At 37.9% G+C, this 27335-nt stretch overlaps 2 protein-coding genes across 2 annotated transcripts; one reads left to right on the top strand and one right to left on the bottom strand.

The window, feature by feature from the left end:
• Positions 1-70: 70 nt before the first annotated feature.
• LOC106168391 (signal peptidase complex subunit 1) lies at positions 71-2183 on the bottom strand. The gene is made up of 4 exons (XM_013547426.3): positions 2032-2183; positions 1782-1841; positions 1415-1501; positions 71-329 (listed from the first exon to the last, which is right to left on the bottom strand). The coding sequence occupies exons 1-4, from the start codon at positions 2086-2088 to the stop codon at positions 192-194; spliced, it is 342 nt and encodes a 113-aa protein (XP_013402880.3). The 5' UTR covers positions 2089-2183; the 3' UTR covers positions 71-191.
• On the top strand, positions 2179-27176 carry LOC106168392 (5'-3' exoribonuclease 1). Its single transcript, XM_086995201.1, has 36 exons — positions 2179-2351; positions 6762-6893; positions 7352-7452; positions 7856-8063; positions 8513-8623; positions 8904-8992; positions 9321-9408; positions 9690-9858; positions 10297-10364; positions 10616-10747; positions 11051-11271; positions 11622-11868; positions 12193-12312; positions 12407-12576; positions 13087-13213; positions 13930-14022; positions 14319-14422; positions 14772-14906; positions 15212-15286; positions 15541-15628; positions 16214-16420; positions 16819-17084; positions 17442-17525; positions 17883-18018; positions 18461-18523; positions 18885-19087; positions 19568-19829; positions 20100-20261; positions 20506-21036; positions 21337-21556; positions 21871-22018; positions 22346-22409; positions 22764-22877; positions 25092-25195; positions 25481-25892; positions 26159-27176. The coding sequence occupies exons 1-36, from the start codon at positions 2277-2279 to the stop codon at positions 26501-26503; spliced, it is 5874 nt and encodes a 1957-aa protein (XP_086851327.1). The 5' UTR covers positions 2179-2276; the 3' UTR covers positions 26504-27176.
• The last annotated feature ends 159 nt before the right edge of the window (positions 27177-27335 follow it).

Raw genomic sequence — 27335 nt, 5'->3', positions numbered from 1 at the left:
ATATGACATGCCTACTTCCTTAATATGCATAATTCTACACTATATGTAGAAATCAGTAAGCAAGTCTATATCATGAACATCAGACTTTATTGACCAGATACAGTTATTATGGTCCATATAAAATACAATATATATATACACATAATATTATTTAATATCTTGAATTCATAGAGTTCTTTTGAGTCATTGCACTATTTTTTCTTCTTTCCTTTTCCAGCAGGGGCTGCGGCAGCTTGACTTGTGCTGCCCTCTTTTTCATCTACTGATGGACGGGCCTTCTGCCACGGGAGAGGTTTCCGTCGGTAGATCGGCCAAGGTGGCAGAGTTAACTGAAATGACAAATATCCCCATAATTCAGCACTATGTTCCTTTTTTCAATTACACAAATTGTAAGTGATAATATATTCAAATCACCCTGAGCTTCAGAGATAACTTGACACTAACTTCTTCACAATAGCCTATCTTCATCCTGTCAAGTTACCTCTGACGAAAATAGTTTGACATAGTTTATATAAGCCAATCGAATCCAAGCTTCAATAATTTTCACCAAAGTTTGGTGAAAACGCTGATTGGTTGACCGTCAATCGGCAATCCTCGGCTGATTCCACAAGCTCCATACTAACAACAAAGTTATTGTCGAGTGCGGAGACATCCGAGTAGTTCCGAGTGCATAACCGTACACAAAGAAAGCATGGCATCTCCTACGAGTGACTACGTAAAATAATGTTAAGTTATCTCTTGATTCTTTGCAAAATATGAGTATATCGGAATTGAAACCAGAGCAGTTTGAGGCCCTGCATCGTTATCTACTGAGGGTTAATGTATTTTGCGTGCTGCCCACAGGTTACGGCAAGTCCCTGATATTCAGCCTTATCTTTGATTGGTCCGGATTTGAACAAAGCGCGCTTTGACTCGTTCGGGTTCATTGGCTAGATCGTTCAATGAGTCATTGAGTGCGGGCTTTAAATTTGATTGGCGGGCGGCGGGGGCAATCGAATGTGGTCAGAGGTAACTTGACACGATGAAGATAGGCTATTGTGAAGAGGTTAGTGTCAAGTTATCTCTGAAGCTCAGGGTGATTCAAATGGGATAACAGACAAATTTTCATAAGGGCCTGGTTTCACATTATAAAAAACTTTATCCACGAAAGAAATTGGTCTACTATTATGTCTTGACAGAAAAATGTTCAAGATAAATCCTAATCAATGTAGTCCACTTAAGTTTCAATAACTAAATTATGGGTTAAGTATTGGTTTGAACCATTAACCATATATTGATGTTGACTGACATAGTCTTAAAACACAGTATATTTCACCTAACTCTGCTGATACAGTTGGGGCCAAAGCAGACAAATATTCACACAATGATCACATTGTTTACTAGTAAAGAAGTGTTCTATGCAGAATATTCTTACCAGGCAAGAGAGTACAAATCCAGCTCCTAGTATGTACATAGTCTGTGAAAACTGCTGGCAGATATAACCCCATACAAAGCCTACAGCCTGAAGTAATAACAAACATACTAATAAAGTGGATATCACAATTTAATTTTAAAATGTAATGATTTTCATTTTATTTTTGTCTGGAAGAAAATTATAAATAATTGAAACAAATAGTGAGTATCAAAATTTAATTTAAAAATTGCAAATGATTTTCATTTTGATCCAGGCTAGAAGAAAATTATAAATAAAAGCCATATATTGAACTAGTCAAAGGTGTCTTCTACAGTCTACCGCATTGAAAATGTGTTGACATGATTACTTTAAAATATTTATGACTTACTGCAAACAGCACTATGATTATTTGGAATATTCTTTCTGCTCTCCTTTGTCCATCAAAATCCTGAAACATACACATTCATAAGTTAAATAAAAACAATTGTACTAGTTTAGTGCGTGGACCAGCCACCGCCTGCATATGTGTGTGTCACTGTGTGTGTGTGTGACCGGCTCGAAGCATATGGAACATGTGTTAAGATATTTAAGGTATCCTGATATTGCAAATCATTGTAGCGTATCTGATAAATACTTGCCATATGTGTGGGCAAATTCTTGACGCTTTCAGGCAGCATACCAATAACAAAATCCATTTTGTTCGCTGTTCTGCTACCCACAACTAATGCGAACGTGTTAGATTTCTGTGCTGTCTCCAAATCTCGCCGGAAGTCACGTCGGCAACGAGACTTGTAATCTGCTAGTGAAAAGTACGAAAACTGTTGTGCAACTACGACTTGTATATAACCCTGATAGCTGAGGATTTAATATATGAACAGCTGAAATGGGAGTGCCAAAGTTTTACAGATGGGTTAGCGAACGCTATCCATGTTTAAGTGAGGTGGTGAGAGAGTATCAGGTAGGTTATTTTACCGGTACTATAAATGACAAGGGACCAATAAATGCAACACAAAAACAACACAGCTACAGGAACTTCAAAAAACTATTTTTTTTTGTGTGTGTGTACGAAGTTCAGTAAAGTTTGATGATCTGTTTCCCAGATGTGCATTAGTCAGCTGTAGTTTTCCACGAGCTTACATCTTTAAGTTTAATGTTTGATAGTAATATGTAATTAATAAAATCACAACACCTGAAATGATATACATGTACATTATATATTATTGTAGACGCCGTTACGCATACAATCACTGAATCATTTATTGTCTTATAGATAGCACAATTTGTTACAGTTTCGTTATCACAATGAACACCTTATCTCGTTTGTCCGTTGTGTACGTTGGACTCTTGTACAAATATTATATGCTATCTAGGGTGACCGACCGGTATGGTTGCTACATATGTACTGAATTCTCTATATGTCTCAATACCACACACACCCATAATCACGTGACTGATTAGTGTTCGTATTACAAAGAGTGACCACAAGGTCATGTGACATGGCGCACTAACATTCCCGGCTCCTAAATTAGTTAACGCAAACTAATTTAACTTAATTACGTTAGTGCACAGTTAAATTACAATATTCTATGAAAATAAACTGAACATCCGTTATGCCTTAATTAACTCTAAATATGTATTAATATGCCTAAACCTTAAATCATTACTACTCTTAAATCTTATACTTAACAGTCACCGTCACTTAACATCAAATAGAAAATGTCATAAGTCTACATTTAAATGCAGATATACATGTAACTGATGGTTAACAATCTTTGTCATTTGCGACCAGTAAAATAAGTTTGTTCACTGGCCTACGTAAGTTGGAATTTTGTGTTTTTAATAGTACAGTACGCACTAATCCATTGTTGTCGATCTCTATATCCTCAATACGACCCATCGGCCATGCATTTCGAGCTACGTTATCGTCTTTTATGATGAACTCTCCGACTGAGGTTTCTTTGCTTTTCTTTCCATTTGTGACGCGTTTGATGGTTCAGCACGTATTCCTTACGCGATCTGAACCAAAATACGTTCGAAAGATACTGGACTTTTCGCCATTTCTTGCGCAGATATAAATCATGTCGCTGAAATACGCTTGATGGAGGTATGTTAACATGCGATCTCCCAGTCAAAATGTGATTTGGCGTACGACGACAGATAACACACGTTGACAGCACTGAACGCACTGCCGTATTACCTTGTATGACCCAGTACTTGTTGTTGAGACTGGCGAGCACATGATTACGGCCTGCATGTCCGAGGATTGTGTGTGCCTCACGAATCACTATTGTTGTCACATGGCATCTGCGAAGTAAAATGATCTGATGCTTGGCATGCTCACGCTCGGCTGTCACCCGGCTCCGTGTTGATCCCGATTCTGCCATAGAAAGCTGGTTCACTTCAGCATTGTAAATTCCCTCCTCAACCAGTTTTATGAATTTCATGTCCTCTTGTGACATGTCCTTTTCGTCGAGATATGACGGCTTGTGATCATTAAACTCGGGTTCCATCATCTGCATCACAGTGGCAGGTGTGAATAATTCTTTAGAAGTTTCTTCCACCATTATTCGGTTGCATGAAATGTGATCCACATCACTGGAATATGCTGGCCCATATACTGTCCAACCATGTCGTAGCTGCATGGCGTACGGTTTATTACATGTACCATCTGTAGACACAACGTTCAGAGGTTCTAAAGCTAATGGGCAGTTGTTACCTATCAGAATACCGATGTCAACTCCTTGCTGAAACTCCGGTATCACAGAGGCAATATGGCGTAAATGATCCCATCTCTGAACTATTTCCGGCGTTGCGATTTGGCGATGGTCGATTGGAATAACATTTCTGGTAAATGTCTTGGGCATGTCGATTTCATTGTTTCCGTTCAAATCTGTGATGACCAAGCCTTCTACCAAAGTGCTATCCACGCAGTTGGTTCCTTGCATAGTGGTCAGCTTGAGCCTCGTTGGTATACCACTGGCTTCAAGGTTTTGAAACAAATCATTGGTTATGAAACACCCGCTGCTGCCATTGTCATAAAAACAGTAAGTGGTAATAACTTTGCTGCTTCCTCTCTGACTCACCTTCACCGGTAGTACCCCATGTAAAACTGTCGAGTCTGAAGAATCGGTAGCTGCACAGATCGAGTTAACTGTAGTATCATTTGTATTTACACTCACTGTTGAGGAATCTCGTGTCTTTTTACCATCGCTGTTGGTTTGGCTACCAAGGGAAGTTCGAAGTTGGAAACCCTCTATGTGGAGTGAAGTCGGGTGTCGCTTATGGCACTTCTGGCATACACGTTTCCCCAAACACCCCTTGGAAATGTGGTCAGGTCTATAACAGCCAAAGCAAAGACGTTTTTCTTTTAAGAATTGTCTTTTATCAGCCATGGACTTACTTGTAAACGTTGGGCAGTCATCCAGGTCATGGTGTTGCTGACAAAGCGGACAGTTTAATGATGACCCTACGTAACCTTGTGACGTCATGGCAAAGCTGGTCATTTTCATCTGGCCCTTACCTTGCTGAATCGTACCGTTGGCGGGGACATGTTGCTTAGTTGCCTTTCCGTAGATTGGATCGTTGGCTGCGTCTGACGCTGATGCTATGAAAGTAACAAGATCCTGAAACTTTAAAATTGCATGCTCTGTCTGTCGTACTCTAGACACCTGTTCGCTCCATTTATTTTGTAAATAAAATGGTAATTTCTGAACAACATTGAGCACATTTGGAGGGTGATCTAAAACATTCAAATATGACAAACATTTCATTGCATTACAACACTTTGTCAAGAACAAAGACAACTTTTTCAGACCTATACAATCATCTTGTTTAATGACAGGCCAAGCATTGACTTTATTGATATAAACTAAAGCAGTTTTGTATGGATCCCCATATTCTTTATCAAGTAAGCGGCGAGCTTCTTGGTATCCGGTCTCTGGATCAAACAAGAAACAACCACTGACGATGTCTTTGGGTTCACCAATGAGATGCTGATCTAGGTAATAAAGTCTGTCAGAGGGAGAAGCTGTGCGCGATGCTATACGAGTGTCAAATGCCGTCATGAAAGTCCTGTAGCTGATCAGATCGCCTGAAAACTTCGGGATTTCTGGCTTTGGCAGAGAAAGCGCGGCAACAAGCGTGTTCGTAGAAACCAAGTGGCTTTCTTCAGTCATGCTGCTCGGATGCGTATGGGCTTGGTGTGGTCTAAATTCCGGAGCATCTACGTTTAACGGTGCACTGCTCGGGCGTTGCGTTTCACCAAGGTTGACTGGGGCTGGGTTTGAATGGGATGCATCATGGGAAGAGGTGGGTGTGGCTGCCGCATGCGTCGTGATGTCATCTTCTGCATAAACGCGTTCACGGGCACGGGCTTTTGCTATTTCACCTTCCACTCGTAGCTGTTCATTCTCCATCATCAATCGGTGTTTTTTCTGTAGTAATTCTTTTTCAACGGTGAGTTCCGCGATCTTTGCTTGTTCCTTTACACGCGCTGACACCTCAGTATGGGCTGACTGTGAAGAGCGAGAAGGGCGTGACGATCGTGACCCGCTACTGTGGTTACTACCCTTGGCTGAACTGGTACAATCAGCAGTTAGTGCCTGTTCTGCCTCGCTGGTCCAATTGAGCACATGTCGTCTAAACTCTAGCATAGAAATTTGTCTTTCTTCAAACGCATGAAGTTCCTTCGTCATTTCATCCTCAGAAAGTTTTTCACAGTATTTATTATATGCAGATTGGTACTTTGCAAATAATTCATCGTACTGTTCCAAATTTGTTTTCACGATATGAAGGTTATTAAAGTCAGTCATAGCATTCACTGTTTTGTTACGGCATACTGTAACTGAGCGTAGCGCTGCACTTTTTCTGTCCCTTAAAGTTTTAATGGTAGTTGAGTCTGTCATAGACTGTGGTACATCTGCGTTTGTTTCACCGTTCATGATGTCAGTTTTCGTAGCAAAATATTTGTACTTATATTGTAGACGACGTTACGCATACAATCACTGAATCATTTATTGTCTTATAGATAGCACAATTTGTTACAGTTTCGTTATCACAATGAACACCTTATCTCGTTTGTCCGTTGTGTACGTTGGACTCTTGTACAAATATTATATGCTATCTAGGGTGACCGACCGGTATGGTTGCTACATATGTACTGAATTCTCTATATGTCTCAATACCACACACACCCATAATCACGTGACTGATTAGTGTTCGTATTACAAAGAGTGACCACAAGGTCATGTGACATGGCGCACTAACATATATCGTCATTGATTAAGATTACCCCTCAGTGTTCCATCTAATATGTATTTGCACCACTGTATTCTCCCATCTAAAATGTCATATTTTTTCCTGTTTTCAGATCCCAGAGTTTGACAACCTATATTTTGACATGAATGGTATCATCCATGTCTGCTCCCACCCAGATGATTCCAATCCTCACTTCAGAATCACAGAGGAGCAGATCTTCCTGGACATATTTCACTATATAGAGGTCAGTCAGGCGGTGGTTCAGGGCATCAATACATAGCCACTCACTGAAGTGACAATTTAAGTGGACAAAATTGGGTTTAGCCTTGCTTTTCAAACAGGCTGTGGGTGTGTATTTGTGTGTGTCGGGTGGGGTGGGGGGGGGGGGGTACTGAGAACTTTTACAAACCATCAGGCCATAAATTAGTTTGTTTTCTTGTTTGAAAATGTTGTGCAATTGACCCCAGGATGGTTCAATAATTACACCCTTGCCTGAACATTCACACCATCAAAAAGTTTTTTATAGGCTATAATCACAGAATAATTAAATACAGGACCTGGTGCATTATTGTAGATTAAGCTTTTTTTTAATAAGATCTTTTAAAAGTTATTTCTCACTAGTGCTATTTCACTGCATTTGGCTAAGAAGATTGATGGGGTTGAAAAGTTGTTGTTAATGCATAGTTGTGTTTCACATTTCAGTTTCTATTCCGTATGATCAAGCCACGCAAGGTGTTCTTCATGGCTGTAGATGGCGTTGCACCCAGAGCCAAGATGAACCAGCAGAGAGGAAGACGATTCAGGTTAATGAGTTTATTAAGCACTGTACATTAACCAAATTTAACAGCTAGGAGTTTGGGGGGGGGGTATGGTGGCCTGACTGCACCTGCAAGACATATCACTCAGAAGTGTGTTTAAGTTAAGGGTAAGAGGTTATCCAACCTTGCGGTTTTTTTCCTGAATATATAGATACCAGCTAAAATGTGCTTGTTCTAGTATGTCATACAGCCTCTCCAGGCTGGCACAAATAATCTACAGTAATTATTTTCTGGTAAATTATTATATTGGATATTTTGACCTTACATGGGTAATTAAGAATTAGAAAATGGTCAACACAATCTCGCAGCAGACACATTTATCATATTCCTATAGCTAATCATAATATGTCACACCTAACACATTTTCTTTGTGGTTTTATTGTTACAGATCTGCACGCGAAGCCGAGGATCTAGTACGCAAAGCCCTGCAGAAGGGAGAGATTCTTCCCACGGCAGAACGCTTTGACTCCAACTGTATCACCCCAGGGACAGAATTTATGGTCAGACTTCAGGAACAGCTCAAGTATTTTGTTGCCAGCAAGATGTCCACAGACAAACTGTGGCAGGGGGTCAAGGTCATATTGTCAGGTCATGAGGTCAGTTGAAGGTCATTTATGAAGATTAATTTATGATAATATAGTAGATGATTATAGTAGAGTTATAGTAGATGATTTAGAGAGTTGAAGTAGATGATATAGAAGGTAATGAATTGGTTTTAATATCCTGTCAGCTTGCCATTTTTAGGACATTCGATAAAGATGAAAGTTTTCCAGTTTTATTTGAATATTAAGGTGTTGTATTTATGCCCCATCCCCCACATTAAGCTGTGTGCTTTCAACAATAATGGTTGCATTTCTGGATTTTTTGAAGACCCAATTCAACGCTCATTTCAGAATTGCCTAAATTGATTTACACTGTTGTATAAATTTGATCACTTGATTTGAAGTAGGCATAGATTCGAGAATTTTTTTTCTTCTTTTTTTGTCAGCCCTGCTTCATAATTGAATGTTTACATGATATTGATCATTTTCTGTGTCATTTCCAGACTCCAGGTGAAGGAGAACACAAGATCATGGACTTCATTCGTGCAGAGCGTGCGTCACCTGAGCACGACCCCAACACCAGGCATTGTCTGTACGGGCTGGACGCTGATCTTGTAAGTGGAGATGTGATGGAGGTTTTATTAACTTCCAAGAAAAATTGTAAGGTTCCATTAAAATTCAGAAATTACTTGAAAGGAGTCTGGTATAGGAATTGCACACAAAAATGTTTTATTTTAATATTCCTAAGTGTAAAATGTATTTTTTTCTGACAAACTGAGCTTTGATCCTCCTTTCCGGATACTTGATGATGAAGAATTTTACAATATTATGCTAAACCAAGTAGAAACAATTTCTAATAAGTTTGTAGTGAAGTAAGTGGTGTTTATATTTCAGATGATGTTGGGGTTGTCCTGTCACGAGCCTCACTTTTCTCTGCTCAGGGAGGAAGTCAGATTTGGAGGGAAAAAAGATGCCAAGAAAAGGTGACATTATAAGTCCAGTGTTAAAATGTAGTACATATGGTTAATTTTTATGGAGTTTTTTTAATGATAATATTTTATATTTATTATCAATTTTGCTCTACTTAAATTATCAATTTTATTCCAGTAACATGATTATAGAGGTTAAAATATATTTTTTTAGATTTTATCACATTTGTCCATATTGATTAAGAAATAAAACCCACTGACAGTATTGTGTTCTATTGCACGGTTGTAATTTAAAAACAATTTGTGAGTGTATTAAGAAACAGGAGGGAGGTCATATATAAATAAGGCAGGATCCTAAAGTTTATATCATGTTAAATTCCAGAACAAACACCCCCGAGGAGACAACATTCCACCTGCTCCACTTATCACTGTTCAGAGAATACCTGGACTTTGAGTTTGGCTCTCTCAGGGTGAGCTTGCCTGGACATTTTATGACATCTTCACTGATTATCAGCAAGGACCTGTTTAACTTTTTTAATAGAGCTGAAAATCAGTGTAAGCTTTTAGACAAAAATTTTAATCTGCTTTGAGCCAAGCTAAATTAGAAATTGTCCCGTTAAATTAAAAATCATGTTTAATAACAAGAATATCATGGAAGATATTTCTGACTGGCATTGCTTTCACAATGAATTTATTTTGACCAGAAGTAATCATAAGGTTGTGTTAAATTTAATATTTTAAAAATTTTCAGGACAAGCTTCAGTTTGAATACAACCTTGAAAACATCATAGATGATTGGGTGTTACTGGGATTTCTGGTGGGGAACGACTTCATTCCTCACCTGCCTCATCTCCACATCAAGGACAACGCCTTGCCACTGCTGTGGAAGATTTACAAGGAGGTGATGCCCACCCTGGATGGTAAGGAGTGTGTTAGGTGTGACATGGTGGATTGTGTAAGTTGTGACATTTGGATGTGTTGGGTGGTGATGACACAGTGGATTGTGTTAGATGTGACCTGATGCTGCGTGTATAGGATAGAATGTGTCAGGTGCTTGGAGTATCTTAGGGGTGTCATAATGACATAACGATGTTTTCCAGATACAGCCTGTGTCCATTGTGCATTATAATTAACATCTATACTAGTAAAGAAATCATTTATTTTTAATTCAGTATTTCATGTGCTCTAATAAGTATGGTATAATCTGGCTTAAGAGGCAGAGGGTTTTGTATTGTTATTGTTGGAGGAAACAGTGCATGATTTTTTTTGTTCCAAGGTATACAAGGTGTGACTGTCACTTTTCCATTGTAAAATCAATTTGATAATATATCAATAGATCACATTATCACTGTTTTCAGGATACTTGAATGACAATGGAGAGCTCCATTTGAAAAGATTTGAAAAATACTTTGAAAAGTTGGCGCAGGTTAGTTGAAAACATACCACCAGTTGTTGAAAGGGCTAATATTTTTTCCTGTAGAGAGAACTTTCATTAACGAGAAATAGATTTTCAAACTTTTCATTTTTTCTTCTTTTGGACATGACTTTCATAAAGCAAGTTTATTTATGACAACATAAAAATAGTGAGTTTATGGAGAAGTTCACTGATTTGAAGTTGTTAACATACGTAAAATGATATCGCTAAATGATAAGATTATTTTGATCTTTTATATTTAGTATGATATAGACAAGTTTGATGAGCAGTATGCAGATCTCAAGTGGTTCTCAGGGAAGACGGGGAGAAAATTGCAGGAGTTCACAGCAGACTCAGGAGGAAATGACTCCAAATCTAACAAGAAACCTGGTGGGGTAGGTGACTTGTTATTATGGACAGCCGCCTCAACTTCCCCGCGACCATCATTACCATAACCAGCCAACCCCAAACCAGACCAATTTTTTTATGCAGAAACTCAGTAGTGAGAGATTTTAATCCTTTCCTGATGGCTCCCCATACGACTTGGCTGTTAATTTGCCATGATTATACGCACAATTTGTCTTTTCTCATCACTTTTCTGAGTGGGGATATTGCCAGAAAAGACATATCTGAAGAAGACACAAAAATGAAAATAATTTGACATTATTTTATGTAAGATTTTGCATCTTAAATTTCAGGATAAGAAGTTTAAAACAGACAATTCATTTGATGCCTTGACTGGCATTGACGAGAACACCATCCTTGATGATTTTGAAAGCCAGTTGGAGGATGACTCAGCAGAAATTGAAGAAGAGGAGACAGAAGAGGAAGAGTCAGAAAGTGATGATTTTTTGGCAGAATTTGCTCAACACAAAAAGCATTATTATATGGATAAAATGGAGATAGAAAAAGTGACACCGTGAGTATAATAAAATACTGCTAATTCTTTCAAAACTGGCCCAAGTATGTAAAAAGGAGTATTTTTGTTGGTGGCTCAAAAAGAGACCATTTGACAGAATCTAAAGATGGGGTTAATGGCAAGGAAATCAATTCAGAAAACTGAAGTTCTTGGTAAACTTAAAGGTGTAGAAAATGAAAATGTGGAATTGAGATGACTTCATTGATTGATCCATTAAGTAATATTCAGAGCCGTTTGGAAAACAGATTCATAGAAACAAAACATAGAAGTTTTTGATCTATAGTTGACAAATCATTTGATAGTTTACCAGCTAATATATAAACTGCAAAGCTGTAATTTCTTTCTTCCAGGGAAGTTCTTAGAAAACAGGCTACAGAATATGTCCAAGCTATACAGTGGATTCTCTACTACTATTATCGTGGAGTTCCTTCTTGGAGTTGGTTCTATCCTTTCCACTACGCCCCCTATATTAGTGATGTCAAGGACTTCAGCAACATGGAGATAAAGTTTGACATTGGAAAGCCTTTCTTACCATTTGAGCAGCTGATGGCAGTGTTGCCTGCCGCCAGCAAGAACCTTCTTCCTTCACCCTTCCAGGTAAACTTAAGTTGTTAATATACCCTTTCTCTTCTCTCTTTGAAATAGAATTGATGAAGATTAAGATGATTAAGATTTTATTTCCTGGGTCAGAGTAACATGAAGTTTTCAGTCTTTAAGTTAATTGCCACTTTCTGTTTTAGATCTGTAGCTACATGAAGCTTATGCTGCAATGGCCAAGTCTGACTCAGAAATTCATATAATATTATTCAGTTGATTTTGTATGATTCGCTGTATGTGGAGTTTGAATTAAAAATATATAGATATATATATATATACTAAATAAACATCTTTAATTAATTTTTTTGCTTTTTATTATTTTAGACTCTGATGACAATGGACACATCCCCTATAATAGATTTTTACCCGGTGAACTTTGAGACAGATCTGAATGGCAAGCAGCAGGACTGGGAAGCCGTTGTCTGCATACCTTTTATTGATGAGGTAAGTAGGTCATGGTGACACAGGTTTGAATAAGTAGGTCATGGTGACACAGATTTGAGTAAGTAGGTCATATGTTGATATTTATATTTTGCAGAAAAGACTGTTGGAATCCATGGCTCCCATTTATGACAAGCTCAGTCCCAGTGAAAAGGCCCGGAACAGGCACAGTCCGCACTGTATGTACCAGTTTACAGAGGAAGTTCAGGAACCACTGCAGTCCCCTCTACCAGGACGAATCCCAGATATTGTCCTTAATCACTGCAAGTAAGTATCTGGAAAAACAGGTTGTTCATTATCTCTTGTGTGGTGTTTGTTAAAAGGTTATCCTATTTTAAAGAGACAAGTCATGTTTTAAAAACCTTCAGCAGGGATGGGATTTTTCCAACTATTGGCGATTCTGAATTTTTGTGAACCAGAAATAGCATTAACCTGGGCGCCCCCTGGAGCCAAAAGGCCAAATGTCAAACATCATTGGTTTAAAAAAATGTGTTTAACCTCTTTAAGAATGATGTACAATTTTCAGTAGATATGAATTAAAGGAGCTTGTGCATCACTTTCCATTCTCTGAATTATCACAGAAGGTTGACTGCAGTATATACCTAAAAGGTCATCCATTTTTATCACCATTTTCACAAGTTTACAAACCGTGCCTGTTGACCAAAATATTGTACCACAGCAGAGAAATTAAGCTGAACTAGGTAAGAAAATTAACATGTTGGATTACTCACCTGGACAGGTGAACCTACCTGTAATACCTGTTTATAATATGTCCAGGTACACACCACTTCCTTTGGACAGTTTCCTGGTGGATGCTGACAAGCTAAAGAGAGGGCTGTGTGAGGGAGTAAAACAAGATGTCTACTTCCCAGGGTTCCCAACGCTCAAGCACCTGCCTCACAGGGTAAGAGAGAGAGAGAGACAGAGAGAGAGAGAGATTATATGAATATGCGTTTATTTTTGTGCACATGTGTGAGTTTTTGTGTACGAGTGTGTGTGTGGAAGTCATAGATTGTTATATTAATTGTATGAGCGAAAAGCATAAAGCCAGTATGACTGAAATAAACAAATAAATACTTAGTAAATCCATCCATTGATTACTTCAAACTATCCATTGCCAGATGCCTTAAATAAAGTTTGAGTGAATACTTTTCTGAACTTAGAAAATATTTGCATTAAGCCCTTTTAAGTTCCTTTTCATCTTGCCTTACTGTGCTATTTCAGGCTCAGTTAAAGCGTGAGGGGGTGACAGTGTTCCAGCAGGCCAGTAGAGGGGATAACATGATTTTTTTATCTTGTCTAACTGTGTTATTTCAGGCTCAGTTAAAGCGTGAGGGGGTGACGGTGTTCCAGTTTCTTCTCATCTTGTCTAACTGTGTTATTTCAGGCTCAGTTAAAGCGTGAGGGGGTGACAGTGTTCCAGTTTCTTCTCATCTTGTCTAACTGTGTTATTTCAGGCTCAGTTAAAGCGTGAGGGGGTGACAGTGTTCCAGTTTCTTCTCATCTTGTCTAACTGTGTTATTTCAGGCTCAGTTAAAGCGTGAGGGGGTGACAGTGTTCCAGCAGGCCAGTAGAGGGGATAACATGATTTTGTTATCTTGTCTAACTGTATTATTTCAGGCTCAGTTAAAGCGTGAGGGGGTGACAGTGTTCCAGCAGGCCAGTAGAGGTGATAACATGATTTTGCAGCTGACAGATAGTAGAAGTGAGGAGGTGAGGTCTTGGAGAAAACTGAACCTCTTTTTTGTTGTTGATAATTTAAAGATTATCTTTAATAGTTCATAAAGTTCATACATGCAGTTTTTCGGCTCTGACTATTTCATTCATAGAAAATTATGTAAATTACTTAATTACTGTGTTAAGTGATGAAATCATTATTTAATTTACAGTTGACCAAAAAAATTTTTTTTCTATATTTAAGTTAATAGAACCACTCAAACACAAATCTTGGGCTTATTGCAAAATACATTGTTAAATTTGTCAAGGTTTGCATTGTGTCTATATTCCAGAAGCTAAAAGATGTAGCAAAGGAAATTTTGGGGAAGGGTATCTTCGTCAACTGGCCACATTTGTTTGAGGCAAGAGTCAACTCTGTGTCTGATGGTGAGACAAAGTAAGAAAAACTCCCTCCTGTCATAGAATTTTGGTTTTCACCATAACTGATTCATTCATTATACAAGTACTTAAAAAAATGACACTGCAGTTCTCTTCAAATCACCAGCCTTGCAGTTTTGGCTACTGACGGGGATGAGATTTTTCTGACTATAGGCAGATATCATACTTTATGGGAGCCAAAATATCACTGGCCAAGGCAGCCCCCTGGACCTACACAATATTTTCAAACTTTTTCACTAAATGGCATTCTCATCCCTGTACTGATCACCTATATAATTTCCAACATTTAAATATTTAAAACAGTCAGTTATCGTTATTGTATAAGTCATTCTGTTCTGCCCTCCCAGGTTTGTCCTTGATGAGGGCACACATCACAAGACCAAGACCCTGGCTGCCAGTGAAGAGGTGAAGATGAAGGAAGAACACATGAACAGTGATGAGGTCGCAATATGGCATAGGGAGGTGGACAGTTTGACAGAGAAGTAAATATAATAATGACCTTCCTCTGACCTTGAGTTTTTAGATGACCTTTGACCTCATAATGACCTTTGACCTTATTATAACCTTTCACTGAACTTGAACTTAAAATGATTTTATAAAGCATCAGTTTATTTTAGTTCAAGTGATGTTAAATGAATTATGATTAAAACAGGGGTTGAAGTGTACTTTTAGGTTAAAAAACCCAGAGATTTGTTGTAAACTCTGTCATATTTGCTTGTTAGAAATGGATCAGTTCAGAGATATGGAATAATTCAGAAACATCATCACAATTTGCCATTTGTTTCAGGTACAAGGGCAGAAAAGGGGTAGACATTGGCACCACATTTTTGTTGGTTCATGCTCAGCCCATGATGGGAAGAAAGTGAGTAGAATTCTGTGGGCCAGACAATGATTATCATCTTGATTAGGGTGATGAATGAATTTCAGCACACTAAATAGATAACTGATTAACAGATTATTAAAGAGGACCATGGTTTCATGTAAAGAGGTCAGTAAAATTTCAAGAAACAATGAACATTTAATTGAAATATAACAGTTACTGTACCAAATGTGTAATTATTAAGATTTTACATGCGATGTAATTTAAATAGACTATTCATTGTCACTGTTCCCCAGATATGTGTGTGGTTCAGGAGGCAACATTACACTGGAGAAGCAGTGGTCATTTAACCCAGTGCCATATGCCTACCAGGCTACAGTCAAGGTAAGGGTCAAGGTCAAATAAAGGTCAAGGTCAAAATGCAAGGTCAAGGTGGGCTTAAACATTACTTTTATCTTTGTCCACAGACCTACTGTCAGTTTGAGGGTAGAAGTTGTGGTTATCCTGTCAAGTGAAGGCAAGGTTCACAGGGACGGGGATTAAAATATAAAAATAGCTGATGGGCTGTAATAAAAGCTGGACCTTACCATTATGTTGACTCAGCAGCTGTAATTTCTCTACCTACTTTGTACCTGGCGTGTAAACTCTGGCACCATAGTGTTGAGATCAAGCTTTGTCTCTTCCTATTACATGACTTGGTCTTTTATGTATTATCAGTACAAAGTTCAGAGAATAATATATGTTCAGTGGCTTCTGCTGCTTACATTAACATGCAAGGCTGAACAGGGAACCCCCAAAAGTACATGCACAGTTCATAAAAATAAAAGATTACAGTTTCATTATTATCTCCAAAGTCTTAGAGTTGTATTATAGTCATCTTGTGTTGATTGTTCAGCAAGTACTTTTCTCAAGTGGAAGTAATTTTTTGTTTGATTACTACATAGCTCAATATCAGCCCTTTCATTCCAGGATATTTCTGTCCATGACTCCAGTTTCAAACAGTACAAGACGCTGGACCAGTTGTATCCTCCCAGGACTGAGGTTTTCATGCTCGGATCACCTCACTATGGCAGCATGGGAGAAGTAATGGACGTGGATTTGAAGTCTGCAAGAGTTCGCGTAAACTTCAGTGTCCCCACTGAGCCAAATCTGCAACGTGTTGCCAAGAGGGCAAATGTAAGGGTTGACTTTAGAAGACAACTTATTTTCCCTTAAATCTAAATCTGATGCAAATTTATTTTTGCTTAAATTGTTGAAAAGAATTAAGAATGTAAATGCCTAAAGTATTTTTACCTTCTTTGATTTAATATATTTATTTTCTGCAAAATATGAAAGCAAACTATGTGTTCAGTGACTAAGTAAATCTACAAGTTGTTTTTTTTTTTTTTTTATTAATTGTTGAATGTATGATTTGAACATTTTTTTTTAATTTTATTTTTTTAACCATGTAAAATATGTCGGGTATACTTCTATATATTGCATAACCTTCTCATAAAAGCACATAGGAATATTCTGCATACACAAGGACTCGCTTTCATAAATTTTGCTATTACATAAAAATATTCAACTTTCAGAATCTGTCCACGCACTGGATGCCTGGCTACATTCTGGCACAAAAATTGGCAGTTGACGGCCATTTTGTCTCCAGGATCACGGGCTGTGTCTTGATCTGCCGCGGTGTCAAGGAAAACATCCAGACGGCACACAAGGTCAATGTTGGCCTCAATCTGAAGTTTAACAAGAAAAACCAAGAGGTGCCGGGATACACGAAAAAATCAGACGAGGGTGGATGGATGTACTCTGAGAAGACGCTAAATGTTCTCGCTGAATACTTTAAAAGGTGATTTTCAGTGCTTATTTTTATCTTCTGCTGAGGTAATATTCAACTCTTTGATATAGAAACTGTATTTTTTCTACCAATATCTGTAAATGCATTAAAGTTACATCTCTTCCGTGGCCAGACATGTACAAAACTGAGAATGTGAAGATTATTCTGGCCTCATGTACACGTTGTGTGTCATTGCTTTCAAGTTTGAATACAGGTTTAAGTCTTTTTGTTTACAGTTGCAAATTATGAAATTTGACCGTATGTTTTGATAACTTAGCATATTTTGTATGTATAATATCATACCAGACCGATAAAAACTTACTGGCAAAGTACTGCATTTTCAAAACGTTTCTTCTCTTTTTTTCCCAGATTTCCCCAGATGTTTAAAAGTATCACTAAACGCCAGTCCAGTGGTGACATCTACCTGGAGAGGGACATCTTCACTGAGGGATGGTAATGACAATATTATTGTTAAAAACTTTGTAAATGTTCCCAGGGGATATAATAATTGAAGTCTGCTCTTGTAAAATGGGGTGTTTGTTTTAGCTAAATATACCTTATTTCCACTGTTTGCAAATTGTTCAAAAGATACATAAATTTCACCTGAATAGTGATATATTTTGTCCAGGGAAAATTTAAGTCAGTTCCCTGGCTTAAGTTGACTAGGATTTCCATGAGAGTGCTGTTACACTGCTCTTGATAGGGCAAGATGCCACTGAAATATGGTATAAAAATATATATTGTTTACTGCATGTACAACTGTTGTGTGTTGTTAAGAGTGATCAGTTCACTGTCTCCATTTTATTACAGCGGAGAGAGTTTGGAGGAAGTGCAACAATTTCTCAAGAAACTACCGTGTGCTGACGTCCCCCCTGTAGCCATAGGCAGCAGTTTCCTGGATGAACAGGTGATAGCTGAGATTGAGAAAGAGGTGGAGCTTGTGAAGGTAAGGTTATAGGAATCTAACCTGAAGATTTTGATCTATGTTGTTGTGCCAGTTAGTTCAGTTGCCTGATGAAGTTGATGAGGCAAAATGTTGAAGCTCATGCCATCTGTACTTTAGTGTCTGGTCTAAGTTATAATTTTCATTCATTATTTTTTTTAGAACATAAGAAATTTTGATTTTAAATTAGTCCTTGTTTCCTCCTGTAAGTTTTATTTTTAGAAGTTACTTGCATGTTTCCATTTCTGCTTCTCTTCTTTAATTTTTTTTTTTTCAGAATTTGGCTTGGTAGAATCAAAACAAAGGAGAGATTGTGCCTTAACATATGGAACAGAATATTAAAAATAAAGCTTATTTTATATATTTGCAAATCCAAGATGAGAACTCCACAGCAATTATTGATCAGTCACTGCAGTTACTAAAATAAAGTTTTATCTTATTGTAGGCCCTGAATGCCAAGAAGAAAAAGAGAACCAAGATGCAGGTTCGCCCACATCTCCTTTTTAGGGTAAGACTCATTGGAAACAACAATAGCAGCTTGTCTGCTCTTCAGAACAAAATTGTTTCATATTAGGTTATTTTTATAAGTCTTAGATCAAGCACTGACTTATCACATTTTGCTTACATACATATTTGCATTATAGCTTTTTTGTGTATGATGAATTGACATTCAACAGTCACCTTTATGTTCTCAATTTTGATAAATTTAGAAATTAATTATTTTTTAATTCCATTATATTTGACTTTATATCTTTAAAATATGATTCACAGCATTTTCATTGAAATCACATTGGGCAAAGAAGAATGTATTTTTTGTTCTCTTTTTGTTTCTGATTAGCTGTGAGTGATCATTGTTGACATTATTTTAGCCAATGGATGCCCAAGGCACAGTAATCCCTGACAAAAGTGCCACCTATGAAATGTTTGACAGGATTGTGAACGTCCGCGAGGGATACTCAGTCCCCGTGGGTCTCCGAGGCACCATCATTGGAGTGAACTCTATGGAGAAGGAACATGATATCACGTATGATGTTGTCTTTGATGAGGAGATTGTCAATGGACTCACAATAAGGTATAATACTTACCACTACTGAGAGAGAGCAAGAGAGAGAGAGAGAGAGAGAGAGATGGAGTCTGAGATTTTGGGGAGGTATAGAGATGAAAAAGTGTCAGAGAGAAAGTTTTGAAAGAATACACAATAAAATATTGTTTTCCAACTAAATGCGTATCTGAATACATGCTATTACAAAATTGTCAGTTTAAATAATAACTTTTAAAAGTGTGTTAGTTTACATTTCAGATTTCATATCTTCTTTAAATGTAAACAAATATAAATAAATAATGAATCCAAATATGTGCAAATTTTAAATTTAATTTAACAATCAGCATTTAAAAATATACTTGACTGAGGACTTTGGTGAGGTTCTTATTTTATCCTGGTACTCAGTAGGGAAAACCATAAGATATTCTCTGGCTTTGAAAACATCTTCATTTTAAAGAATAAAAGATGATTTAGAAAAATTAACTGTTTCCATTACCATTTCTTCTCCAGATGCACCCCAAACAGAGGCTATCGTCTGCCTGCTTACGCCATGATCAACCTTTCCTATGGAGACAGGAAGGAGTGGAAGGACTACAGTAAACTGGGGCAGCCCAAACCTACCGCAGTGGTGAAGCCACAAACCTCTGACCATAGTGTGGGGGGACCTGAGCGCAACAGGAAGTTGTACTCAGAGCTTGCTGGGAAGGGTAGCAACAAGGCCGAAAATGGTGGGGGTTTTAGACAGAACAAAGAAGTTAAAGTTTTCATGCAGGTAGGGTCTTTCAGAAGTCACTTCTCAGAAAATTTTATTTGAACAGTGTTGTAGCAAAAAAAAAACTTTGAATTATCTTAGATTGAACCTGAACTGACGATGCCATAAATGAGTCTCTTAAATGAGTCTCTCTGATAGTCTAGATTTGTAACACTTTCAATATAGTTTTCACTGTTTTTAAGAGTGTCATATAAATTTATGCTTTTAGCATTTTATAATGTTAGATTAAGATGTGCTGATCCTTCACTTTAAAAAAAATTATGTTCCCAGCATCAAGACAGCCCCAACTCTCAGAAGAGTACACCAAGTGACCAGTTCATGTCTGGGGGCACTGGTCACTTCTACACTCCAAAGATGACCACTAGACATGGCAGTGGACACAACCCACAACAACAACAACCTAAACAGAAACCACCCCAGAAGAATAAAAAGGTAAATTTAAGAGTATATGGCAGTTGCACATGCTCAGAATGTAAATGTAACAGCTCAGATGTTTCTCTATGTCTGAGAGACAAGAAATCTCCAACTTAATTATACCAATCTTATTTTTTTTGTGGTCTGTGAATTAGTTAAGGTAGTTATTCAGTGGAACTTTTCTGTTAAGTTGAAGGCTACTACTAACTTGCAGTATTTGTTCTTGGGATTTTGTCTTTATCTCTGGTACTTATATTTCTAGCCTGAATCTGAAGGCAGTGAGTTCAGTGATATATGGCAGCAACTCCAGAAAGCAGCAATAGGTGGAGCAACAGACAGTACAGAAAGTATGAATAAAAAACAAAATCAGACATCAAAACCTTCTCTGTCCAAGTCTTCCAGCACTACTGTGTCTGCTGATAGCAGTAACACGAATCTGACATCAAAACCATCCAATCAGAATCAAGAAATCCCTTCACTGCAGCAAGCTGCCGCTGCACTGAGCACTGCCAAACTTCCAATGCAGACGACTTCTGAAGGTCAAGGTCAAAACAAGGGGTCAAAGGCAAAGAACATCACCATCTTGAAAAAACCTGAGGAATTCCAGGTGTCGAATTCACCAATGCAGCGAATAGACGTTGCTGATTTATTTGGTGCGAACCAGATGTCCCACACTGAGGCTGCGACTGCCCCAGGAAGTCAGTCGGTTAATGAGGAGTTTGCAGCTTTGATGAAGCAGCTGACGGTAGAGGCGGGACAGATGGAGAAAGGGGCCATGTTGGTGCAGGCGGAGGTGAGTTGGGGAAATATTTGACAGGTGCTGCCATGAGGAGTTAATTGTAACAATTGTCATAATAGGAATATAAACGTAGATTTTTGGCATTCAGATTTCAAGTTACTAAAATCAGTTATATGTTTGGTTAGAAAAAATAATTGAGAACATACAGATGACTGTTACTTAAAATAATTATTGGACAGAAAAAAAGGGTTACCTCTGTAAAATTATCAGCTGTAAGCTAACCCTAAAACGACAACATTGATTATGAACTTAACACAGGACTGCATCAGTGCATATAATTTCTACCATATCCAGGAGGAGACATCAGAGGCTGACAAAGCTTTGAAGCAGATATTAAAACTAGGTCAACCAGGCCAAGAATCAGGTCAAGTCCACCAGGGTATCAGCCAGGCACCCCAGGGTGTCAGCCAGGCTCCCCAGGGTATCAGCCAGGCTCCTCAGGATATCAGCCATCCACAGCAAGGTGGACCCCCTTTGTATGGGAGACAGGTCTCAGTGGATGAGCTCTTCATGGGTAATATACCTTTGATAAAAACAGCTCTCTTATTTAAGTTGTCATTATAACAGTTGACCCCTTTTTGTTTTTCACTCGACCAGAAACTTTGATTGAGTAAAACAGAAATATGGTAATGACAAAATACTGCAAATATCGCTGTTTTTAAAAGGGTGAAGCATTCTGATGACCAGAAGTAAGTGAAACTTTGCAGTTGAATGCAATTGTTTAGTGAATGAAAATGTTCATTTTAACTACATCAGCTTCTAGATGAAATGCATTTTTAGCTGTAGATAATTTCTAAATCATGTGTCATAACTACTATTCCATATTAGGTGTAAAACAACAACAGTTATACAGTAAGCAGCAACAGCAGCACCAAGGGAGCAGAAACACAAAACAACAGAAGAGATCACAACATCAACAACAACAACTTCAACAACATCAACAGCAGCAGCAGCAGCAGTCCCACCAGCAGCAGAGGTAACATTTATAAGAGATACATTGTTACAGATACCTGGGTTACATATTCACTTTTGCTGTAAGATGGGATTTTGCTTCTTTCATAAAAACCTGTACTGGTCAAATTTAGGTGATATTGCTGCAGAATATGGTAAATTTGTTTGAGAGAGAGATGAGGTTGTTTCTATGTGTGTGTGTGTGAGAGAGAGAGAGAAATAGTGTGAAAGAGAGAATGTGTGTGAGATAGAGAGAGTGCAAAAGGGAGTGTGTGTTTGTGCACACGTGGTGAGAGAGAGAGAGAGAGAGCTACAGTCTAAGCTAAGATGTATCTTAAAATCTCATTTCCAGACTGAACGAGTGGTGTCACTCCATGAACCTCAAACTTCCCACATATGACTTCCAACCAGTTGGGGTAAGCAGAATTATGCTTTTCTAGAGCTACTGCCATTTTAAATTGACAACAAAACAAAACCAAGTGTGTTTGCAAATTACGTTTATTGGTAGTGTTACGTATTTCAATTTAGATATTACAAATAAATGAAAGAATCAAGTTTTATTGTAAATACCTCTGTGAATTTTAAAGCCCCTGGTGTTACCTGAAACTGAATGTGAAAAAATTTGATCTTAATAGCTTTATTTGATTCCTTTTGCCTGTAGATAAAATAGCTTAATCATAGTAATTTTGTAATGATAACATGTGACTTGATAATATGTTATGATGATCTGTACTAGTTTATATTTAACTTAGGAATATTTTTCTTCCTAGGATGAGGTTGTGGCCTGGATTACTCTGTCCAATGGCAGGAGGTTCCAGGGGTCAAAGTGCAAGTCCCAGGATGTTGCCAGGGAAAGTGCCGCCAGTATCGCCTTGTTGCAGTTGGTGAGTATTCTAAACCTCAATACAACAGAAATGAGATTTTTTGAATATCGGCAGATTTCTGACTTTTTAGGAGTCAAAAATATCATTTTTGAGAGGGATGCAGATTTGGGACAGAACTTCTCAGCATGCGCTCCCACTCTTCCTCTTCTTCATCCTCTTCATCTTCTTCTTCCTCTTCCTCATGGTCTGTTATCACCACTATCTCATCTGGCTCAGGATCAGAATCCTCAGGATATCCATCTTGATCTTCTTGACTCATGGTTTCTAAATTGCATATCTCCATTTTCTCTGTTGTAAGATGCCCAAACAAATTCCCTATGGCGGAACTCTCACAGGTCTCAGGTAGAGTTATCCGATCTGTCATGCTGGGGATGAAGATTTCTGCTCTTGGTTTCAAACACAAGTTTGAATCCCCTAATGAAGAGGCTTGTATGATGAGGAGACCGTCAGATTCCTGGTTTAGCAGGGTCTGTGCATCTTCTCTCGTTTTCCTTGCTTCTTCTTTATACTGTGCAATTATTGACTTTGATCGTTGGATGTGATGGAGATTTTCGGAGTGAATGTTGTCTACGTCCCCACACAACTCCTCACAACATTCGTCGATGGCTTTCTTTAGCATAGCAGCCCTGGCTTGGATAGTGGCTTTTTGGTTTCTTTTAGCTTTCAGTATTAAACCCTCCAGTCGTGTAAGCTTGTCTTCTTCATCTGTTTGTCTTTGCAGGAGATCAACATCCTCAATAAGTTTCTCTAAAAGTTTTCTTTTTTCTTCTGCTTCATCCTTCAGGACAACAACATTGTGTCCATTGTGTCCTGTCACTAGGCAGAGTCCACAGAGTAAAGAGTTGTCGTCTTTACAGAAGATGTTGAGTTTTTCCTCTGGGTGGAAATCACATTGTAAGGGCCCTGTGGCGTCATGTCCAAACTCCTTTAAAAATTCTTTGGCTCTCTCGGTCATTATATGCACTGGCAAGGCTTTAGCTCCTTCTTTGGGTAAGTGCACAATAGCTCTACACTTTGGGCATGGGAACCTCGTCTTTCCCTTTGCTATATTTTGAATACAGAGAAGGCAGAAGAAGTGCTGACAAGGCAACACTCGAGTCTCCATCATTTCTTCTTGGCATATGTCACATGTGAGGAAGTCATGGATAAATTTCTCCATTATGGTGTGGGGACTCTGACAGGCATCCATCTTTGCAGTTAACTTGAGCGATTTCACCGAGATGTTAAATGTAAAGCAAATGTTATCCTCTCAGCAGCTTCTTTCCAAACGTGTTTTAGTTTTCCAATTTATGGATTGCATTTCATGTCATGAAGTCTGATGTTGCTTCTACAGTGACTGTTTGGATGTGATTTCCAAAAGCTTTTCTTCATAATGACCTTGTTTGGATATATGTAGTTGTCCAGTCTGTTTTTAAGTCATATAAAACACATAAAGCACTTATAATTTATGAAACAAACCTGAATATTTCTCTCATCTGATGTGATTGCCTTCTTCTCTTATTTGTACACTCCTTTTTTCTGTGTATATTGATTAATCTTTGGTACCATCAGAAATGCACCTTTCAGTGCAGTGTTGGTATTGATTCATTTTATATTTATTTACATTGCTGTGTAGATATTTTTGTCGTCAGATATGTAATCAATGAACATGTATTAATAATTTATAATGAATAACATTTGTTTGCTTACATGTCAGTTAATGACAAACTTTGCACCAAAGGAAAAATCAATTTCAGCTGAGTTTATAGGGTTCACTTCAATGTTATTTGTAAAAGAAACCAATTTTCAAAACCAAAACAAAATTAGCCTCAAGTCATATCAGGAGGCTCCACCATAAAGCAGACGCCCTTCATCCCAACTCTCACAAAAGAGGGCAGCACCTCTTGGTCTGATGTACAATTTTCTCCGAGATAGACCAAGACAAATGAATAAAGATTTATCCATTAACATTATTACAATTAAACTGCCAAATGATGTAAAACTAGCCCATTTGTAATAATATCTAAATACTCATCAAATAGTTATGTCTGAAAAGTCAAATAAATTTAATTAAAAAAAAATCTGATATCTGTTATGAACAAAAAATTTGGATGATTAAGAAAAAGATATATCAGATAAATTTCTGCTTTCATATTGGTTGAAGTTATTTTAAAAATATGACTGTCAGTGTGGGACATAGAATTTAGTTCAAAATAAAATCAATCTTTGTTTCAGACAAACCCGTCCAGGAGACAACAGGTGCATGGTCCTGGAGGTATTCAGCTGTCTCCAAACTCTGCCTTCACACCTGTCAGACCTCTGTTTACTGGAGTACAAGGAAAGTTTATCTTTTGTAGACTGTGTTTGTACTTGTTTGTACATCCCTCTGCTGTCATTGCCTCATTGATGGTGGCTATGCACTTTTCAAAAATATTAATAATGGCTACAAATAATTTTCTTTCACAAGCCAAGAAAGTTAAGAATATGTAGTCAGTGTTTTGAAACTTTTAGTAAAGATGTTATCCTGATAATTTTTTAAAATAATTTTTGTAAGACAGTCACTATGGTACTTATATTGAAAGGATTTTTTAACATTTGTCTCCAATATTTTTTGTTATTCCAGGTCCTATGGCATTCCCACCAGGTGTCGTGCCAGTGGGTCCCCTGCCCCCAGGTCTCCTACCTAAGGGACCCCCACCCCCTCCATATCAGGGCCAGCCACCCCACAGGGTCCCAGGCCCAAACCCTGGTATGCAGCAGCCATACCCTGGGGGAGTGCAGCCATTTATGGGGCATCAACAAAATAATAGGGGGCAGCACCAACACATGCAGCAACAGCACAATAGAGGACAGCAGCAGCAATATAGGGGGCAGCAGTTTGACCAGAACAGGGGGCAGGGTAGGCAAGTTTCTCCTCACCAGTGGGCGCTGTGGAATGATAGGCCCGAGGGGCAATTTGTGGAACAGGGAACTCCACAAAAAGAAACTAGACATAAAGAGGAAGGAGCCAAAAAGAATCCTTTTGTGCCGTTGCAGGTTGGTAGATAAGCTGAGAGTTTGTCATGCAATATTTATGAATATGATTATTTGTTGTTGGAAATTTTTTTCTGTCTCCATTTTTCTTTCTTTTGGATATCCTCATTTTTATGTATAAAACATTCTTGGTTTTTCTTCATATGCATTGTTGCACCCAGTACTGCACTTTTACCTGAAAAATACTTTTTATCATGCAGTATTTTAGGTTTCTATCAGTTTATTTTATTGGCTCTTTTATAAATGCATGTTTTAAATATACATTTCAGGTAACCAGAAAGCAAACTACTCCACATAAACCACAAACAGGGACAGGAAGAAAAGAACATCAAGATGACGACAGCAAAATAACAGAAAAAGCAACAGATGTATCAGTAAGTGACGCAACCTCAACTGCTGGGGACACAGGGCAGCATTCTCAACCCAAGACCCCAGAACCACAAGGCGGTGCTAAGTCAAAGAGTAGCCCCACTGGTGCTCAAGTCAATAAAAAATCAGACTCTTCCCCTGAGCAGAAAAATATTAAGCCACAAGAGCAGTCTTCAGGCAAGCCAAAGCACCCGAAGAAAACAAGACGATTGGCTGCAAACTTTGGTGGTGGTAGTGGCCAATAGGGGGCGTTGCTGGCAAAACGTGCTTGTAATGGCAGCTTAATAAGAGAAATTATAGAATGATTTTAGAAGCCCAATCCCTTTGAGAAGTTGAGGAATTATGCCATTCAATTTAATGTACATTTATGAAGAATTGTAGGGACATAGGAGTTGTATATAGATGATATTGTGTTTGCAAACTATTTTAGAAAATGCTTGAGAATAACGCGTCCCACTCTCAGGTGGAATATATGAGAAGTTTTACTCATTTTATTTCCATGAGTATTTTATTAAAAAGGCAGATGTAGGAGAGCATGTAGTTTTAAATGTTCAAAACATTGTGAATGACAAAGTCCTGCCTTTGATGTCAGTAAGCAGTATACTGAATTGGTGTGGGAAAAAAAGCCACCTTTATAATATTTTCAAACCAAATAGAGTTATTCATTGAAACATTTATTTTATGTCTGCATGTGGTCAGAGATTTATACAGTTTTATAAAAGTTTCTAATCGAATTTTTATAACAGTATTAAATCAGCAGATTTGTCTTTTTTAGTATTTGTCCTTTGATTTTTATTTATTTGGTTATTTATCTTTTTCTGCATTGACTTATGGATAACAGAGATAAAGCTTGTATGAGGTGGAAATGATTTTTTGATGAGAATTATAATATTTTAAAATAAAGAAAAAAGAACATGATTACTGGAGTGAAAGCGTCCTTACGGTGCATCCGGAGATGTATTTCACAAATAAATAAATTCCTGAAAAATTACATGGTACAGGGATATTTTCTTACTGATGATATTGAAGAAATGGCGCTGATAAGTTTATTATTATTATTGTTGTTGTTGTTTTAGA

Source organism: Lingula anatina, chromosome 9 (assembly GCF_051362555.1).
Source record: "Lingula anatina isolate TDL-2025a chromosome 9, LinAna3.0, whole genome shotgun sequence".
NCBI classification, from domain to species: domain Eukaryota; kingdom Metazoa; phylum Brachiopoda; class Lingulata; order Lingulida; family Lingulidae; genus Lingula; species Lingula anatina.
This window is presented reverse-complemented; position numbering and strand designations above follow the sequence as displayed.